This window comes from Notolabrus celidotus, chromosome 21, assembly GCF_009762535.1.
Source record: "Notolabrus celidotus isolate fNotCel1 chromosome 21, fNotCel1.pri, whole genome shotgun sequence".
NCBI classification, from domain to species: domain Eukaryota; kingdom Metazoa; phylum Chordata; class Actinopteri; order Labriformes; family Labridae; genus Notolabrus; species Notolabrus celidotus.
The window spans coordinates 21,032,966-21,054,636 of NC_048292.1; the positions used below are offsets into that span (position 1 = coordinate 21,032,966).

A 21,671-nucleotide genomic window follows, 5' to 3' on the forward strand; every position below is an offset into this window, starting at 1 on the left:
TTTCAAATTAAAGCTCCAGTGAGGAGTTTTAGCTTGTCCAGAAACAGATAGAAATAAAATTGATGTCTCTTTACAACCTAAAAACATTACATGGATCTGTGTGTTCATCACTGGACTGGTGCAGATCAGACAACCTCTGCATCAATGTGGGGAGGACTAAGGAGATGGTGGTGGATTTCAGGAAGGGAGGTCACACCCCTCATCCCCTCTACATTGGAGGTGCAGCTGCAGAGATGGTGTCACACATGTCTGTTTACCTTTATACTAGGGATGCTCCGATCAGGTTTTATGCTGCCGATTCCTATACTAATCAGCCATGAGTGCCGATCGCTGCCGATCACCGATACCGATCACATGGATTTTCTGTACATTTTTCACTTTAGTTATGGTGAGTGCTACATCATCTGGGAAAAAAATCACCTTAATTTAGAAAAAAAACATCTTTTTACTAACTTCTTCAAGAGAAAAAATACAAAAACGTTGCAGGCACAATGCAGCAACTATTCAGTCAAAAAGACAACTGAAAGATACTTAAATGTACCTGCTATCAGTAACCCAATCTTTAACAGATTGGAAACATTAAGGCTCTCAACAGGCTAAATAGTGCAGAAAGTCAAATAAATAAAAGACAATATGTCTCACAAGTTTGTCTTTCGGAATATGCCATGTTTGAAACTCGTGAAACTTACAGAGAGTGGGATTCCTCCTTTAGTGAGACGTTCGATGTGAGAGTACACTGTCTGGTGGAGCTCTGACAGCGCTACGTCTATGAAATGTTTACGTCCTGGTAGCACGTAGCGGGGCTCCAAGTGAGAGAGCAGTGGGCGGAACCCGGTGTCTTCCACCACTGAGAAAGGCTCATCTAGCACGATTCAATTATTTTTCGGGTTATTTTCTTAGCCTTCTGACTGTCACGCTCATACGGGCGGGTGTTGCCGCAGTGGGCTGTGTTAGCTGCCGTCTGACTGATGCTGCTCCGGCTGTCTTCTTTTCAATCACTGCCGTGAGCCTCAATAACTCACCATACTCCACCAAGTGTTTGTTCTTTAAATGTCTTAAATTGGTTGTGTTGAGTGTTAGAATAATGTATATAAGTTATCCCATATTTACTCTTATTTTATTCTATTAAGTCAATATACTTCATACCATAACATATGAGTGTATGTGTGTCTTGTTTTGCACTGAGTTGTGTTCCAGGAGACTGACACGAGGAGATACTGCTGAGGGGGAGCAGACCGAGAGATGAACTATCCTTGAACTGTCAAGCGGGTGCAATATGTTCCCTGTTTTTTATATTTCTGTGTACCAAGAGAAATATCCTCTTTTGAAGTTACTCTGTTGTGAAATCATGCCATATTTGGTTCGTTGCTGCTGTGTGTACCCATACCCCTTAGAGCAGCAACGTTCATGTAACTAAGGACCACCCTAAGGAAATAAATAGAGAGGGTGCGGCAGAGGGTGCTTCAGAGCGGTTAGGAGATTGTAACTGAGCACTCTCTGACCGTTCTCCTTGCAAGTAAAATCCAAAGAACTACTGTCTGACCTCTTTTGTGCAGTATTATTCTTGTCTTAGGTTGTTTGAACCTGACATGAGGCTTTTTTAACGTGCTTCCCCTGCGAGGTATTTTTTCGTTGCATGTGTTGCAGGATGCAAACTTTACATCACTCTCACAGACTGTGTAAAAGTTCCACACGTCAGACATGTTTGTTGTGGTTTGCCGCTGCGAGCCTGCACAGTGTGAAGGAAAGGGGGAGGGGGCACATTACACAAAGGTCCTCTTCAGGCTGCAGGCTGCCAAGTATGAGCAACAGGTGATGGCTTTTTGTGATCGGCAATGAAAGGCATTGATCGGCATACGCCGATCACATACTTTTTCACAGAAATCGGCCGATATTGATCGGTGGCCGATCGATCGGAGCATCCCTACTTTATACCATTAGTTACTGTTTTATGGTCTGTTTCAGGGCCCCCAAAGTGACTGTAAATCCCCCTCCCCCAGGCAGAAGGCTACGCAGCCTCAAAGCCAGAACAACAAACAGACATGCTTGTTTTTAACAGTTTTTTCTTCATTTACCATAGGCTTTTAGGTTATGATAAGCATGGTTGGGGCAGCATCATGCTTTGGGGCTGTTTTTCTTCTGCTGGAACCGGGGCATTAGTCAAGGTGGAGGGAAGTATAAACAGTTACAAATACCAGTCAGTTTAACACAAAACCTCCAGGCCTCCGTTAGAAAGATGAAGATGAAGAGGAATTTATCCTTTCAATACGCCAACGAACCAAAACATACATCCAAATCAACAAAAGCATGGCTTCACCAGAAGAAGATTCAAGTTTTGGAAGGGCCCAGCTAGAGTCCAGACCTGAATCCAGTTGAATATCTGTAGGGTGATCTGAAAGGGGCTGTGCACAGGAGATGCCCTCACTATCTGATGGATTTGGAGCTTTTTTGTAAAGAAGAATGGGCAAATATTGCCATGTCAAGATGTGCCATGCTGATAGACTCCTACAAAAAAAACGGAGTGCTGTAAAAAAGTCAAAAGGTGCTTCAAACTATTATTAGTTAAAGTTTGTGTACACTTATGCAACCACATTATTATTATACATTTTTTTTATTATTCCCCCTAAAAGATATAAATTCTTCTTTCAGTTGAATTGTGCACGTTATTGGTCACATTGAAGGTGGAAAAAGTTCTGAAATGATTTATCTTTTACATCACAGAACATGGCATTTTAACAGGGGTGTATAGACTTTTTTTTGCTATCCACTGTATATCCAAAAATCTGCCTGAATTGCCAGGCTTACATATCCAAAAATCAGCCTGAATTGACCGGCTTTTATATGCAAAAATTAGCCTGAAATGCCAGGCTTATATATCCAAAAATCAGCCTGAATTGCCTGGCTTATGTATCCAAAAATCAGCCCAAAAATTCCGGGCCTTTCTATCCAAATATCCACCCAAAAGTTTCCTTCAGTCAACCCAGGCTATGCTGTTGCATCTGCTTAATTGCATAACTTGCAGAGATTGCGCTCCCACAGTTCTCTCACAGATTCATGGTCAAGGTTCATTATTGAGTCAATGAAGTTTCAATGACACTGATATGTATACATCTGTATAGAAGAACCCCACGTATGTGTCTCTTAAAAGTTCAAATAAGAGGCCATCTCTCTGTCATGGGGGGAGAGAACAATAGAACAATAGACCTGTAAAGTTTGACAAATGGGTGTTGGATCTCTCTGCATTCCCTTCTATTCAACTTTTTTCTATTGCATTCTACTCTGTTCTATTCTATCTCATGTCACATCAGTTATTCACGCACTCATCTTCTCCCGTCTAGACTACTGCAACTCCCTCCTCCATCCCCAATAAATCCCTCTCCTCTGGCTTCCTCTGCGTTTTAGATTTTAAGATTTTACTGACCACTTTTAATAACATTACAGAAATGCTAACAAATTGCGGCCTTAGATCCTCAGGTTGGGCATTTTTGGTCGTTCCCAAGTCAAGGCTCAAATCCAAAAGGGATCGAGCTTTCTCCATCAGAACCCCTCGACTTTGGAACGACCTCCCTGAGGAGATAAGGTACGCAGAGTCAGTGACATCTTTTAAATCTCTTCTTGAAACCCATTTTTACAGACTTGATTTTAAGTGACTTCATCCTTCTAACCTCTTTCACTTACAACCTCTGAAACAATGATTTATTGGTCTTATGTCACACCACTTCATTCTGTTTAATTTACGTGTATTCTTTTTAACCTCAAGTTGTATTCTGTTTTGCATTGTTAAAATTCCTCCTCCCTGTCTGTTAAAGGTTTATTTTGTTATTCGAACCAAGCATTATTATTATTATTATTATTATTATTATTATTATTATTATTATTATTATCTCTTCCCTTCTCTTATAACAGTTTTATTTCACCTTACTTGCTTACTTACTTACTTTATTTATTTATCTATTTATTTATTATTTAGTTCATAATGTATTCACTTTTTATTTATTTTAAGTATAGCGACTTCTTTTCTTTTAATGGTTTAATATTTTAGTGTTTTATTATCTTAGAAATGTATTAATTTTAAACATCTTGTGTTTCCTCGGTTCATTCAGCAGCTTCTCTTTTATTTTTCATTTATTTTTTTATTTCATTTATTTTTTTTAAAAATTATTATTATTGTTGCATATATTGTGTTCTTAACTTTAGGATTGTGGGTGGGATTGAGGTGGTTGCTGGGGTTGGGATTAGGATGGGGGGGTCTTTTTCTTTTTCTTTTTATATATATCTTTTTTTTAAATGTATCCTATTTCAAGTTGTTTTTATGAACAGTACTTTGTGTTACAATGTCATTGTATGAAAAGCGCTTTATAAATAAAGTCTGATTGATTCTGCTCCTCACAAGCGTGAAGCGCTCTGTGCTCCGACGCGTTTCTGCACTAATTCGTATGATGTGATCATTCTTAAAGTCTGATGCAGGTGCACAGGACTCTTTGTATTTATGTGCACAAAGAGCGGGCCTTTGGAATCCGATCCCATGTGGTCGCCGTAGACTCATCAGACTCATTAGAGGTGTGATAATCTGCCGTGTGAATGCTGGTTTTTACAGCTGCCCACTTGAGGACAGTTCACCCAGGAAGAATGCCGAACCCTGATCTGAACGACCTTTTGGGACCTCCATGTGAGCTGAATGGCAAAATGTAAGTACCCTGTCAATGTGCGTCTGGCCCTGAGGCTTAAGGCTGATTTATACTTCTGCGTCGAATCGACGGCGTAGCCTACGCCGTAGGTCCGCGTAGCTCCCGTACCTACGCAGAGGCCTACGCACGTAGCTGACGTGCACCTCCTCCAAAATGTAACTACGCGTAGAGCCGACACGGACCTCAAGCCCTGTGATTGGTCCGCTCGACGGCTTTGTCTTTCCCGCATTCACAGCACTTCCGGGATCCCGGACATCGAACACACATCGGCCGTGTATTTCATCTCCTCCTCTCTATTCTTCATGTAATCATGTCTGTATGATAAACAGCAACATGTATCAGCTGTAGATTAACTTAACACGCTCTGAATCGATGTGGAAAAAGTAAACAGAGATCGTAGCAGGACCGGAAGCAGGCGACTGGCTATCAGAGAGACCACACTGCCCTCAAGCGTTTCGGAGGAGAATTACTGCGCGACACGGACACATCGACGCAGAAGTATGTGGGGCTCATGCCCGCGTCAGCCCCTGCTGCGTAGGGGCAACGCAGAAGTATAAATCAGCCTTTAGGCTGCAGCCATCAGAGCCTGTTAAACCTGTTTGAATATATTTGTGTCCCTGATATGTAAAAACAGGGTTTGTGTTTAACAACGCAAAGAGCTCTTTTGGGAGAATTAAGGGATATCTGTATGATTTATTGTTATTAAGTCTGTTTTAGATTTTTATTTTCTATTTATTTTGCTCAAGACACGATTGAAAAGCAATATTTTAGTTACCAGTAGAAAAATTAAGCTGCTCTGGTGGCAGGGAAACAGTTCAAACAACAGACAAAACAATACTTAAAGGGGATGGAGTCTAATCAGACAGACATAACAATTAAAAACACAAAACAAGAACCACCCTGCAAGTGTTTCCTTAAAACAGACCAAAGGTGAGACCTGATTAAATAACCGAGGACCACTAGACATGAACAGACCCAAAAGGTTCACATATCCTCTCACCTCTGACCACAAACATTTACTGAAACCTTGAAGGTCGAGGATGCTTTGAAACTTTTCTCTGTGCCAAAATAAATGAAAAAGATAAAAATAAATTAAAACAATAAATAATCAAATAAAAGAATCAAATGAATTTTAAACAATTAATTAGTTAAATTTAAAAAAAAATTATTTTTTTTAAAAATTAAAAAAAAAAAAAAAAAAAAAAAGTCACATAGAAGCAAGTCTGTAAACATGGGTTTTAAGAAGAGATTTAAAAGATGTCACTGACTCTGCAAGCCTTATCTCCTCAGGGAGGTCTTTCCAAAGTCGAGGGGCTCTGATGGAGAACACTTGATGCCCCTAAACTCTGAACTCTTTGATTTTAAATGTCTTCCTTCCTCTGACTCACCGTTTGGCCCTGTGCTCCACTTCAGCATGAGGTCCACAGCATAGATGGCCCGGGATGAGGGGTAGGGGCAGATACCATATGGAGCAGGTCGTGACGAGGCCACCTGGAAGAGCTCCTTAAAGGCTTTAAACAGCTCCGCCTGCGAGAAGAAGCGAAGAGTAGGTGATTACTATCAGGCTCATTTACTAAGGAACGGCTCACCCTGAGACAAAAGATTCATTTCAAAGTGTCAGAGTTTCACAGATCCAGACATTTACATCCCAATACCTGAACGGGTCCTTACGAGTGGCTGGACCAGGACACTGATGTGGGGAGCAGTAGCTGAATTCAAAGGCACTTAGACTTTGACCTGTGACCCAATGGTCAACATGTCAGTCAAGTTTTTTTTAAAAAGGGAAGCAGGAAATATTTTCTTAACACATTTTAAAGATTGACAGAAACAGAAGTGTAACCCTCGTTCACACGTGCACCGCTGAAATGTTCTAAAGTTTAGTAATCCTCCCCCTAACTCTCACGTGGTGAATCTCTCTGAATATTTCCTGCTATTTTCCTACAGGAAACTCTCTGTTATGGCTGCAGAGTGTGCTCTCTGAGAGGTTGTTTTTATCTGAGATGCTCAGATTGTTTTTTCTAAGAGTCAGACAACTTTACAGAAGTGATCTGAACAGAGAGAGTGCTTTTAAGTCACAACAAGGTTGTTCTATCCAGCAGAACACCAGACCTGTCACTCTAACGCTGCAGAGAAACATTTGAGTTCACACAGGCAGCACACCCTGGAGGATTTGGGACATTTTCCTGCAGGGGCGTTGGAAACAGCTTCACAATCTACAAACGTTAATTCATTCACTGAAATATACATAAGGCTTGTGCTCAGGGAAGGAACATCATTTTCGAATGCTTCAGTATTCATCACAAATTAAAAATCGAAGAATTAATGTGAATATTTTCTAAATTTAAAGTACATTTTTCACCATTTTCACCGGTGCCTGGTTGTAATACATTATTCCCGCCAGACGGTGGCGATAGAGCTTCTTAAAGCTATTTGCGAACTAAAAGAAGAAGAAAACATTAGCAACTGAAGCACTGTCATTAACGTTGAGACAGGCGCTACTAGCAGGACCTCGTCCCCGTGTTCAGTAACGCTAATGGACCGTTAACGTAACAGGTGGGTCATTGAGTGTTTACGTTTAGTGTTGACACCTGCAGCATTAAAAGTGTTGCTGGAGCAGCTGTTGATTCTGAGCTGGACTCAACAAAAACTTGAAGACCCAAAAAAGAGACTACCTTTAATTCAAGAAGATCTCAGAGAAATTGAAAGAGCTCAAAGTTTGCACTCACCTCCACCTCCTTCCAGGGATACAGTGGGTACTGCTTCTCAAACATGGGGATGAACTCATCGTAGTGCACCTACAGACAGATACACCGATCATCTTTACACCTTTAGCTGTTCAATAATAAGCTTTAACTTCTTTAGAAACATTTACATTTCTACCTCAGCCAACATGTATCTTACTAAACGTTAAAGAAATCTGCAGCACAATGATCTTTATGTCTCTGTCCTGTATGTCTGTCCTCATGTAAGATGCAGTTTGCATTGAAGTATCTGATAGGAAATAAGTAACCTATGTTGCCCCAGACATTCAAGGAATTTTGGTTGAGACCCTGTTAGAATAATTGTCCACTCTGTATATAGGATTATCATACTGTCTAAATCATACTGTTTTAATCATACTGTCTTTCTCATACTGTCTGAAATGTTTTTATAAGGAGAAGTTCATTTGCAGATGAAACCAGTTTGAACTGTTCTGGATAATCATGTTTTTCATAACTATGCTGTATAATCTACTTCATGTTCTTTGAAGTTTGAGTTTAAGCAGGAGTATCCAAGGACGAGTCAAATGAAGGAGGGCAGTGTGCCCCGTGATGGACCGTACCTGCACAACACATACACATATAGTAATGACTAAGCAATGTTAGTGTGTGTGTGAGAAGCCTCAAAACCCCTCCCTTTATGCTTACTCGCCACTATTGTAACTAGGGCGTTCCTATTCCAATAAAAAGAAAGGTTTGCAAGAGAAGGATCGGAGTTTAGGGAAGAGTGTAAACCTTCTCTTGCTCTCCTTGCAAGTATCTTACATGCTAACTGATGTCTCTTGTTTGATTCTTTGTTGATAGATGTGTCTTTGAACCTGACAGACCCCCTTCCAATTTAGTGACATGCATGGACAAGTTTTGTAACCCTTAGGCTAGCAGAGCCCGGGAGGGTATAGTAGATAAATAGAGATCAAGATAAGTTTGGGCCTTGTAGTAGGCTATGTTATTGGTTCACAGACCTATAAAAGGTGCTGGTCAACAGCATTCTGGGAGTCAGCAGATTTGCAGAGCTGTTCTCCCAAGCATTCCGGGTGCTTGTTCGATACTGGTATTGTTTTCTTGCAATAAACGTATTACTATGCAAGCAAGCCAGTGTCACGAAGATTCCTTCTGCATCTACACATCACGGGCGGTCAAGATACAACAGCATCAATTCAGATTAAAATCCTTTAAAGCACACACCTGTTTGAGCTCCAAACCTGCAGCGTAGTTCATGACAGTGAAGTGTTTTTGGTAATCATCAAAATGGTCCAAGGAGAAAGGTCTGCAGGGGGAAACAAAGATCAGGTTTGTTTACATGTATGTGTCGAACTCTTTAATGTGATGATTGATTTGTAAGAACTCCCCTTTAGGATCGGATTGAAATATTGGAAATGTCTCAGATGGACTGCAGTGAAAGTAGGTGCAGACATTTACAGCAGATGTGCAGAATTAAGATAGTTAGAGGAGCACAGAGAAGAAACAATGAGGCCGGATGTTTAAACACGACAGAGAGAAAGAACCTGCAACCGGATAAATCTTAAATTTCTGCAGGCACAGTGAGTTCACGCTCTCTGGAGATGAGTTCAGGATCTTCTTGTTAATTCCTCTGGTTTCAATCTTAAGAACTGAAGACAGTTTCTTAAATATCCACCAAGTTGAGGAACCAGTGTGTGACGTCCTGGTGGTTATGTCTGTTATTTATAGTCTCTAGCTTTCCCCTGCTTCTGTCACTTCCCTCTTTTGTCCTCCTGAGTTTGAAAAACATCTCTTATCTCATCTCAGAGGCGATAAAAACCAGGATCACACATCAAACCCACAGAAGGTCCTCAAATGCTTCCCTTTTAAATGTTCCTCGTGTGTCTCACACAAAGAGAAAGAGCTTTCTGTTTTTATGCCCCTAAACTCTGAACTCTCTGCCTTTGGACACTAGAAAGGCGAGCTCTCTCTGCATGTTTTAAAAAGTTAACTTAAGACTTACATTTTTAATCTGGGTTGTAATTTGAAGTAATTTATTTTCAGACCTGGAATGCATTATTGTATTATCATTGCTTATTTATTTATTTATTTATTTATTTATTTATTTATTTATTTATCTATTTTTATGTATTTATCTGTCTATCTATTTATCTATTTATTTATTTGTGTATTTTTTATTTATTTATTTAAATATATTTTATTTATAGTTTTTCAATTTTACAAAGTCAAATATGTTGAAAACAGAGCATCATACAATACTTATTGAGACACTTAATTAAACAAACAAATGGTACAGATAAGTATTAGTAGAGAGAAAGATAAACAAAAACAAACAACCAAATAAACAAAAGCACTGCTGCCAGTTCAGAGATACATAAATAGTGTTTCAAAATATTTATCACCAAAGTAACAACTCAGAAATGAGGTACGGTGACATGAATACTTGGTGTAAACAGGTTTAAATTTAGGCTCCCCAAATCTGTCCTACGACAAAGGGGTTAATGTTACACTGTGCCAAAAAATGTCCCCAAACTCTCTTAAATGTACTCCGTGTTGGGTATGTGTAGACGCAATTTTTCCATTTGTAAAACATACAGCATGTCTTTGATTATTTATTTATTTATGTATTCATCTATTTATTTAGTAGTAGTTTAAAAGTATTTTATTTATGATTATGCCTTTTATAATTTGACCTATTGTCGTTGTATGAAAGGTGCTTTATAAATAAAGTTGAGTTGAGCTCTCAGTTGAAAACAGTTCAACTTTTGGAACGGTTTTAATATCAGGGGTTGAGTTTGCTGAAATATTGAAGTGAGAAAGGTTAAAGAAGTATCAGTGTGCACAGGACGAGCTTTGTACTTGTGCACTGTGAAGGTCGTAGGATCAGATAACACAAGGACGAGGTGTGTGTCGTATTTAGGTTCATGAAAACCTACGAGGCAACTCCCTTGCATCATAAATCACATTCCTATCTCTGTTAATGAGGGTATTAAATTGTGAGTAATTCAAACTGCAGAAAAAGTTTCACTACAAATGACTCCTTTGTCCTACATATGCCCACACTCATAAAAAAAAGGCGCGCGAGAGTATCAGTTGAGGTCATACATAGATCTGTGGCGGCCTTCAAACGGTAACATTTTAACCTGTAACACTTGCTGATGACATTTTACAACCTGCCCTCATAAAGGCTCATAAAAGAGAGATCTGATCACAGCAGACTCTTTTGAATATGCACAGTGATGAGAAATCTTCAATAGGTATCTATCTTTCTGTAGGACTGTTTGTGGTATTCTACCGAGATATAAAGTAACAAAAGAAAAATCTAAATCCACCCCTATTATTTTATTTATCTCGGTAGCCACCTCTCTCCAGTAAGGCTGGATTTTCGGGCAGGCCCAAAAAACATGATAATGATTAGCCATAGATGTACCACATTGTCTCCAACAGAGGCCTTGGCTCTGTGTACCTGTTTGCAGAGCTGTTATTTTAGCGGTTATAAAAATCTCACCACATTCTTCCAGCTGAATTCTCTCAAAGACCTTGAGTTTGCAGTGGTTGCTTTTGTCTCACATATTTCCATTCAGATCTCTTCTGATATTTGTATTTCTGACTCCCTCTCCCATTTTTGTTTGATGTATGTTGTAGAGTGATTTTTAGAGGCGTGTGTACTTTCATATATTCATGAGACCAACTTTTTATTGTTTTTTGTTTGGTATGCATCATGAAATATAGAAATCATATTGTGTTCCTTCTCCTCTTTGATTTGTAATTCTTTATTATAATAATCTCTGGCTTGCAAGTACCTATGGAAGTCTTGCTTTTCCAGTCCAAATGTGTCTGAAATTGATTCATAACTCTGAAATCTATTGTTTGAGGTGTGGGCACAAAAAGAAGTTATACATCTCCTAGCCCACTGTTTAAAGCCCCCGTCCAATCTAGCAGGTTCAAAATCTGGGTCGTTTGCTACCCAGTTCAAGACCCGAGCCTGTTTCTCTATTTGTAACTTCCTCAAAACTTTAAACCATAGTTTAAGAGTAAATAAAGTCCATTGATTCAAGCAGTTATAATGTCTTTCAGCTTGGCTTTTGTTTCCTATTACAGATTATATTGGAATTTTTATCTGTGTAGTTTCCAAGTATTTCCATTTAGATTCATGATTTGGAGCACACCAGTATACCAAGGGCTTCAGTTGCGCAGCATAGTAATAATCTTGTAAGCATGGTAAAGCTCTTCCTCCCTTCTCTTTTTTCAGCTGCAGTGTTTTGAACTGAACCCTGGGTCTTCTACTGTTCCAAATGAACCTTGAGATCCAGGCATTCCACTCATCAAATTGTTTTTGGGGTACCTCTAGAGGCAATGACTGAAAGAGATAAAGAAGCCGTGGCAACACGTTCATTTTAATTATTTCTATTCTGTTACTCATATCTAGTGGGAGGAGGGTCCATCTAGAAATGTCAGATTGATCTCTTTATTAATGGGTCCATAGTTATTTTCAAAAAGTTTTGACATATCTTTAGTAAGGTTTATTCCTAAATATTTTAATCTGGGCGAGTCCCATTTAAAATTGTATTTCCCTTTTGTATCTGGGTGGGGAGTATAATTAAATGTGAGGGTTTGTGTTTTTTGAACATTTAGCTTATATCCAGAGTATGAATTATATATATTTAGGAGGGACATCAATTTAGGAATGCTTGAGTCTGGGCTCATGATAAAAAGTAGAACATCATCTGCAAACATACAAGTCTTATGTTCTTCTCCTCTAATCGTAATCTGCTTTACCTCAGAGTCCTCTCTAATTGCTTGAGCCAAAGGTTCAATAAATAATGCGAATAGAGTCGGACTCAGGGGACAGCCCTGGCGTGTCCCTCTTTCCAAATAAATAGTTAGCGACAGGTGTCCATTAACCCTGATCCTGGCCGTTGGTGAGGAGTATAAAGCCCAAGATCCACAGGATGCGTCGCGTTACGTTACGGCTGCGCCGCGCACGTCGCAGCAAATAGGTTCCCATTCAAGTCAATGCTCTAGAGTCCACAGGGCGCGCTGCGGCGCGTCTCAGCTCCGTCTCTGGAGCGTTCCGCCGCGCCGCTCTGCCAGAGATACGCGGGGAGTCTATTTTCGCCGCTCCCCGCGCCCAGCACGCGTCAATCGACACAGAAATGATCGAACTATCCCGGAAGTCAGGCACGAGGATCGTATGCAACATCCGCTCACTTTCAAAATAAACACCATGTGCAAACACAAGATCGTAAATTTCACCACTTCTTCAACATTACGTCATAACCTGTGGCATCGGGCCAGACGTCAGTCTCAAAAGATATCCGACACCATGGACGAGGAAAAGTTTATACTGTGTTGTTCTCCGCGCGTTTTGGAGTTCTCGAGGGATCTTGAGTTTCCTGCTCCGGAGTGCGCGCCGCTCCAAACACGCATCCTATGGACCAGGGCGAAAGCCCCGGGACGGAGCAGAGCCGTGTCGCAGCCGTAACGCGGCGCACACGCATCCTGTGGATTCCCCGAGTAACGCTCTAATACATTTAATGAAACCATCTTTGAAGCCGAATCTCGCAAGTACCCTATATAGATATGCCCATCCCACCGAATCAAATGCCTTTTCGGCGTCCAGGCTGACCAGCATTGCACTGATGTTTTCTGATGTAATATGACTCATCACTTGTAGTGTTCGTCTTAAATTATCCTGTGTCTGTTTATTTAATACACAGCCTGTTTGATCTAAATCTACCAGCTCTGGGACAATAGATTCCAGTCTCTAAGATAAGATTGAAGCGAATAATTTATAGTCTACATTCAAGACTGATATTGGTCTGTATGAGCTGCATTCCTTTTAATCTTTACCTTCTTTTGGAATGATAGAGATAACTGCTTCCTTCCATGATTGGGGGGCTTCCCCTGTCCTCAGTGTGTGATTAAAACAGTTAAGCAGCACAGCTGTAATTTGTAGTTTAAATGCTTTATACCATTCGGACGGATATCCGTCTGAACCCGGAACCTTATTAGCTTTCAATCTTGAAATGGCTTTATTTAGTTCTTCTGCTGTTATCTCAGCCATAATTTCTTTATTCTGTTGTTCTAATGACTTCATTTCCTCTTGTAGTTCAATAAGTCTTCTCTGTTTTTCTTTCTTCCAAAAAGCCGTGAGGGCAATAATTTTACCTCGAACGACAGCCTTTGCTGCGTCCCATAAAGTATTTGGAGACACCTCTCCATTATCGTTATTTTGTAAATATGTTTCAAATTCCTGTTGAATCTGTTTCTGTACTGTTTTGTCATTTAAAATGCCTGTATTTAGTCTCCAAAGTGTATTTTTCTGTTGATTAGTTAATTGTAGGGTTAAGTAAACCCCTGAATGATCAAATACATCCCTAATCCCTATCTTACAGTCCCTGACTCTGTGCCAGTCTGATTTATACATAAATAAATAATCAATCCTTGAATATACAGAGTGGCATGGGGAGTAATAGGTGAATTGTTTTTCTCCTGGATGAGATTCTCTCCACACATCAATCAAACCCAGCTCACCAAGCAGCCGCTGGACTAAAAGGGCATTTGGACTTTTCTTTTGGCGCTGATTAGATGTATCTAATTTGGGTTGAAGTTGAACATTGAGATCACCACCATAAATTAAAATCCCCTATGTTTCCAAAACTATCAATTCAAATAATTTCTTGTAAAACATTTTTTTGCTCCCTGGGGGGGCATACACATTAAGTAAAGTTACTTCTACATTGTCCAATTTGCCCTTTACTAAAACAAATCTCCCTTCCCTATCTTTCACTTCTGAAATAAATTCAAAATTTACTGCATTAGGGATCAGTATAGCCACTCCCCTCTGACAGCCTGATTTGTGAAATGAGTAGTATGTATTTTGAAATCCAAGTTTTTTAAATTTTTCATGTTCTAAGGAAGACAGATGGGTCTCTTGCCAAAAAACTACCTGCAGCTTTTCTCGTTTCATTTTAGCTATAATTTTACTCCTTTTAATCGGATAATGCAGCCCATTGACATTTAGCGTGACTATCTTATATTCCTGATGATGCATATCATACTCTTTTCAACCTGTGTATACTTGTGTAACATTTCCCATGATATCCCGAACAGAAACAGTGAACAACAAAACGTATAAACAAAAAACAAAGACTTCCAAGTCCGAAGTTTAAATCAGAGAAGATACTGTGCACCGGTAACATTCTCTTCAAGTCAGTTTCTCTATAACCGGTATAAAGTTCCATCTTATACAGCTCTGTGAATAATAGCATTGAGTCTCTTTGTGAATTGGCAGAGAGTTGAGAAACACAAGTATTACCTTCTCAGGTATAAGGATGAAAATAAAAAAAACTACAACAAAAAAAACAAAATTACATTCTTTAGTAGTCTGAAAATTAAGTTGAAAAAAAAATTCCTTTTAGGTTCTACAGTTTAGCAAAAGTTAGTCTGGGGAGTAACTTATACTCTTATAGTAAGTAGAAAAAATCAAAAACTCAAAAGCACAGGCGTTATCATCTTTGGTATATACGGAGGTTATTCCGGCGTGAGCGCGCTTCTAGGTCAGTTAGCTTAGCCTGCAGAGCCTCTTGGTTCTCCAGCGCCTGGGTGAGAGCCTCCTTCGCTGTGGTGTCTGTGGATATGGGACTCCACACCTCACTCTTATATACACACAATTGTCACTATTTACTCAATCACATTCATTTACTTAATCATATTATATCATATTAATTTTACTCATATAGCCAAATATACTAATCATCACGAGTGTTTAGATACAAATATAGCGTGTACTGAAACCATGCAGCTTGGCACCACGGAGAACTGAGACCTGTACAGTATTGAGGCCTCGGTCACCCTGAACATCTGAGAGAGTGGAAAAGTACTGAGAACCAAAGAACGCCATGACTGCATGTCTGGATAGCGGAAAACCATAACAACAAGAAGGACCTGAAGGTCGTAGTCACAACGACATATTAAAAGTAAGACGTAATGTAGCCAAAAACAGGAACCAGGGCCTTGGGAGAATTCCATGCATCAGCAGACATAGGTTCAGTATCCCAGAAATTAAGGGGGGCAGGTGGCAGACCACACGAAGCTGATGTGCATTGGTGAATGATGAGAGAACGTTATCCTTGAGGGTAGACAGGAATGTGTGTGCGCTAACTTTCACGTTTCAGGACAACTTCTCAGGCCTGGAGGAGTATGATGGGAGTCAGAACGAGGATGACGTGGACGCGCCTCGGGCCAATGAGGGGGAGACAACGCCCTCAAATCATGCACAATTCAAATTCATCCTATGTGTTAATAAATACTGGGTCAGGGAAAAAGTAGTTGGTTCAGACTTCGCGAACTGAACAGCACTGTTGTTGATCAGGGACACGATAGTCAGACCCAGAGCTCTGTACACTTTGCAATTTCTACTGGTGTTTAGAATAAAGCTGATTTTTGAAACTTCAATACCTCCTCCTATTTTCTTCATCAAACGAACACGCGAGGACCAGGCATTCAGAGAGGTCCTCCAACATGTCCCATTCTTCAATGTCGGATATACGCTGTTCGGTCCCCGCCACTCTTGCTATGGTAGCCTGTAGCTCACCTGTAGTTTCCTGTAGTTTCCTGTAGATTTCTCCTTTAAACTTGTTCAACTCCTTCTTCATGTCGTTACAAATGTAAACTCAGAATTCACTCAGTTCACTTTTAAGATCCGACCTGAGCGCCCGTATCTCATTGTAGATGGCGTGCATGATGGGGTTAACCACTTGCCCATCAGCGTCGCCATTGTTGTCATAGCTTTCCTCCTCGCTGTATGTTTCTGTATCTGATCCGGAGGGCTCTGACCTGCCGGATCAGAGACGCAGCCAGAACGCAACGGAGCGGATCCAGTGGAAGTTAATACATTGACTAGAATAGAAACATATCAGATTCTGTGCTGTGATGGATTGGAGACGGATGTGGCGGAATTTGGCCGTAAGCGTCATAAGTCATGCACGTGTCGTATCTTTACAGTCCATGATGTGCAGATGCAGAATGAACCTCGTGACACTGGCCAGCTTGGATAGTAATTAGATGTATTACAATCAAACAGCACCAGCATCAGTAACAAGCATCGCGACTGCTTGGAGAACGACCAGGCTAGATGAAGTCGCCTCTCTTCTGTCTCCACGTTCTGACTTAAATACTGTGAAGGTGCACTCAAATTAGAATGAGGGTGTCCTCAAAACATGCACATATATGGACTCTTCAACACAAGTTTAACGTTAGCAGCTATTTGACTCCAGTTATGAAAACTTTGTTTTGAACATGTCAGGGATGTCAGCTGTCACTGTCAATCACATTATTGCCTAGGTCAAAGGTGATCTTCGTTTAGAACCTCCCTAGAGACTTCTGGAGCCATTCTACAATAACACATTCTTGTGGGCCATATTGAGTAAACATGAGATACTTCACACGTTTGTTCACGTTTTATCTGTTTTAAAAGCTGCACTGAGCAACAATCCTGCAACTATGCACACATGCCAACAAAGTTACTTCATTCATTTTTAAATGTATGAGGATATGTGTGTTTGTATGTTTGTGTGTTTTTGCACCTGTTGGCAAACCGCAGCCAGAAGACGTTGTAGGTGTAGAGTTTCAGAGGCTTCAAGGAGCGAACCATCAGCATGTAGCGGATATCAAATTTCACCATTCCCAACTCCTCCCTGTGGAACAGCACCGGGTCCTCCAGGTACTTACACACCACCTAAAACACACACATGAAGGATCCATGTCTTTAAATAAGAGACCGCTAACCTAAAGTTTCTCACCTTTTCCGCTCGTTGATCACATTGCTGGACAGGATTCAATATGAAAATGTCCGTAGCCTGCCGATTTAGCATGCTAACGAAACTACCATTTTAGCCACATTGTTTTGATCCTTACGGAAGCTAATGGTTTTACCTCACCTTACGGTCTATGGTGTCAACAAGTAGAAGCTAAATGTGTCTGGACTCTTTTACCTGGATTGATTTGACATGACGTGTGATCAGTTTGCCTCTGGTGTTGCTCATGTTAGTGAAAGTTAATAACCGTCATCAGAATCAAGCGTCTTACACAACCAGAAGATCATTAAGAAGGCTGGGAAATACCTTCGGCGTGCTCTCTCTTTGTCTGATGATGTAGTCCAAGTTGTTTGTAATGTGTGTGTCCAGTCCTCGGGCTAAGTTCCAGGGTTTACAGATCCAGTGGTTATCCTCTCCTCTGAAACACACGCAGAAACCCTTCAATAGGAAACCTCGTCATGAACTCGTGCAAACGTGCAGGTGAGTATTTAAACATTCCCCAACCTCTGCTGTCTGAGCTGGTAGTGCTTGATGAACTGTGGCAGCTCTGTGTGCAGGTTAAAAGTCTCGGGGAGCCAATCAGGAGACGGGCCTCCTTTCAGTCTTCGTGCCACGGCAGACAAACAGTCCTTCACGGTGACGATGTTCTCACAGGGGAACTGGTTCAGCATCACGTGGGGTCGCTCCTCGCTCAGCTTCCTGCAAGAAAGTAAGACCTATAAGACAACCAGATGTGTGCGTGTGTGCGTGTGTGCGTGTGTGTGTGTGTGAGACAGATGTGTGTTTGTGGCCCAAGGCTCTTTGTAAAGGTGCGGAAACATGGAGGGAGGACTCTCAGTGGCCTCGAAGCATCGTGGCCTAGAAAATGAGGACACCAAACCCAGCGCAGTTTCCTTTCGGTTTGCTGAGACTTGAAGTCATAAGCGGTGCGCGCCCTCAGGGTGTTGGCGTGGAGTTAGATAACACCCAACAGATTCCAGCATGCTGACTCAGTTTTCTGCAAACCAAAAGGGAATTCTTTGAAGTATCCAAAGAGAGTGATTGGTTGTAGAAGTTTTAAAAGCGGTATCCAACAATCAAGTAGGATGAACAGAAGCCTCAGGGTTTATTTGGATCTGTGTCACCATCTGGATGAATAAACCCCACTGCATCTTTCTCAGAGTTCTCCTGACTTCAAGACCATGAAACACCTGATCGGCATTGAAACTAATACATCTGTTTTTATTGTGTGTAAATCAATCCTAATGATATATTTATTGGCCCTGTGGTGAAACTGACCTTCTGCAACTCTGCAACGGAAACGTAGTGCTCTGTTGCAGAGTTGGTCTCTCTTGTGCAAGATCTCTTTGATAAACAAAAGAGCAGTCAAATCTCCCAACATGCCGATTCACTTGATTTAGCAGCTTGTAACAGTAGTCTTCTCTCAGCCCTAACAGGGTTGCTGTTTAAACCAAAACACCGGTCGATCTCTGCCACGGCCTTTTGAGTTAAAAAGGATTTTAAAGCCGTGTTGAAACTTCTTTGCTACTCGCGCTTATCTCCTCTCACGTGTTGATTCAGTGAATCCATCTGTGATATATGATCTGTGAATATAGCACCATCTAAAACAGCACCAGCTGAGTCTCTTCATGCTAACAGGCTAACTGTTGTGTTGCTCATAATGACACCGGCCTGTCCGTCTGCTTCTATGGTGTCATCTGTGATGAATGGCATTCGTCTTTGTTTTACTGCCCTCTACTGGTCTGGTGGTGTAGTGCATTTACCATTTTTCCCCCTCCATATGTCACTGGCCTGCTTTGCTCAATCTACCTGGGATTTCAGCCCGCGGTTGAAACGCAGACAACAATGGGGGCACAGGAACCTTTTAGTTCAGGGTAAAGTAGTTCTGGGGGCTAAAAGACCCCGGAACTCTTGGACGAAATGCACCTTTAAGGTTCTTTCAAACCTAAAGCTTGTTTTCTTTGATCGGATTCAGATGATAAAGTTATCCACTGTTGCATTTTTCACCTTTGGTCCTTAACAGGTCCAAGAATACACAATCACAGCTTCTCCCGCTGCGTAAGTAAAAAATGTCATGTGTACTTTTCGCACTTTGTAGACTCTAAGACTCTAAGATGCTAACGTCAGCCAGTTCACGGACCAACAGATCATGGGTCAACTTTGAGCAGTAAGGAGGTCTGCCTTGTGGAGGTTCGTACAGATGAGTGTCTTTGTCAAAGGTTGGACAACACTCACCATAATACAGCGGGTTAAAAACTTGTGGGGCTTTCAGCGCTCTGCAGAGCAGCTTCACAATAAACTCTGACAGCTAGATGTAACTGAGCCAGCTTAGCGACTCCTGTTGAGTCGGTCTTTATGCCATCCTTTATTCAAAACCAACAGATCTGAATGTAACTGAGCATGCTCAGTCTTGTTTGTTTATCAGTGTTTTGGGACCTGGTTCTCTGCAGGGAGGGGCTCATCTTGTGATCAGTACCTCATGATGGCTGGTTTCTGTTTCCATTATAAAGACGTGTTTACATTGAGTCACAGTCAGGTGATAATCTAACAGCAGGTTTCAGGTTACTGCTCACACTCCATGAATTTAGCTTTGCATAAACAAACTGCAGGTGAAATCTCTCTTAAGATACGTTTTAAACTTCGTCGGTACTTTCCAAAGGAAACGGGTGGAGGGGAGGTGAAGGGGAGGTGGAGGGGCGCAGGGGAAGGAGTGAGTCATCGGTATAAAGAGTGAGCAGCCCCAACCTCGTGCTTCAAACATTTGTTGACACACATCAGAGGAGGAGGAGCTGATGGGCGGAGTTATCAGATGGAAACCACAAAGCTGGCCGAGTCGAGAGAGTCCTTGATTCTGACAGTAAACAAAACATGAATCTGACTTAAGCTTTTAAAGGATCAGAGCATGCAAAGACTTAATTTACATAGAAACCTGTTTGAGACAGATGTTTTCTGTCAAAGTGAAACTTTCTGTTGGTGTAAATTTAGGCACCCCTGCTGACAAAGGGGTGCCCGTTTTATCTTTGTTGATTTTACCCTACACATGTTTAATAAATGTTCTTTTCATAAAAAAAATGTATCCTGTTATTTTGTAACTGCCTAAATTATCACTCTTTCTTTATTCTTTAATCTTTATAAGGACCTATCAGCAGTGCTGATTTCATTACTGAAAATTATGACGGTAAATGTTCGTCAACAATCCTTTTTTTCATGACTGACGAGAAACTGACGAACATGTGTTTTGTTTTTGTTAATGAAAAGAAACGACCGCCAGACTTTCAAAATCTATATTTCCCCCCGCTGTGCATCTAATCTTTCAAAATAAAAGCGATGCATTCCTGTGACAGGCTGAGTTATTATCTGAGGGTTGCAGTGTTAGCTTGGTCACTACCTGCAGCAGGTGTGCTGTGTGAACCAGTCTCCATGCATCTATCTCATTTTCATTGATGATTTTTACTTCCTGGTATGAGTGAGTAACACAACCGGGGGACATCTGTTTACGTCGTCCCCAGTTTATTAGTTTTGTATTTATTTATTTTCATTTGATATATTTATTTTATTTTATTTTGTTTATTTATTTCTATTTGATTTATTTATTAATTGTGGTTGTATTTATTTACTTATTTTTATTGTATATCTTTTTATGTATTTATTTATTACTTTATTTAATTTCATTTTTTTAATTTCATTTTTATTGTATTTATTTTTATTGCTTTATAGGTTTTTATTTTATTTATTTATTTTTATTGACTTTATTCATTTTTATTAAATTAATTAATATTTATTTATTTTATTTTATGTAATTTTTTTATCTATTAAATTTCTATTTATTTATTTTTATGTAATTTTTTTCCTCTTCCTTCCTTTTTGTATTATTTCTATATTCAATCACTATTTAGACTAATTTTTTAATTGATTAATCTTAAGGTATGTCTTTCATGTTTTTTTAATTCGATTATTATATTATATTTTATGAAACTACATATTTATGTTTTTCTAGTGTATTTATGTATTTATTTACTGTTGAGTGTTGTTTTTTACTGTTGGTTATGTTGTAAGGTGACCTTGAGTGTCTAGAAAGGCACCTATAAATAAAATGTATTATTATTATAACAAGAACAGATAAAGCAAAGAAGAATAAATCACTGTTGAAGTTAAACTATGAAACCAAAATAAAAACTATTTAAAATGACAAACAGCAAATAAATAACATCTTTGAGAAATTCATGAGTCTGTGTTTTAATGGCTTTTAAAATGAACTCATGGCGAGCGGGTTACTATATAATCTGTGTTCTAATATATATACATTTTATGACTCCTCTTCATTCTTCACAGAACCAACAGATCAATGCAGCTTCAACACACAGATCTCTGTTTGCTGTTTATGAGGGCGTCACAATCCCACTTTACACCCTTCAGTGGAAACTGCTGTCACTTTGTTGGGC

The 21,671-nt window shown here is 40.1% G+C and overlaps 1 protein-coding gene across 2 annotated transcripts in view; it reads right to left on the reverse strand.

Moving 5' to 3' along the window:
• The window catches only part of ttll12 (tubulin tyrosine ligase-like family, member 12), a 28,526-nt gene that overhangs the window by 359 nt on the left and 6,496 nt on the right, over positions 1-21,671 (reverse strand). Inside the window, exons 8-13 of one of the 2 annotated variants that reach the window (XM_034673717.1) lie at positions 17,734-17,928; positions 17,536-17,647; positions 16,999-17,150; positions 8,633-8,714; positions 7,415-7,483; positions 6,077-6,215 (exon numbers count right to left, since the gene is read on the reverse strand). In XM_034673717.1, the coding sequence (XP_034529608.1) occupies positions 6,077-6,215; positions 7,415-7,483; positions 8,633-8,714; positions 16,999-17,150; positions 17,536-17,647; positions 17,734-17,928 (749 nt within the window). The remainder of the gene's footprint in view (positions 1-6,076; positions 6,216-7,414; positions 7,484-8,632; positions 8,715-16,998; positions 17,151-17,535; positions 17,648-17,733; positions 17,929-21,671) is intronic. The other variant, XM_034673718.1, reaches the window with a different exon arrangement.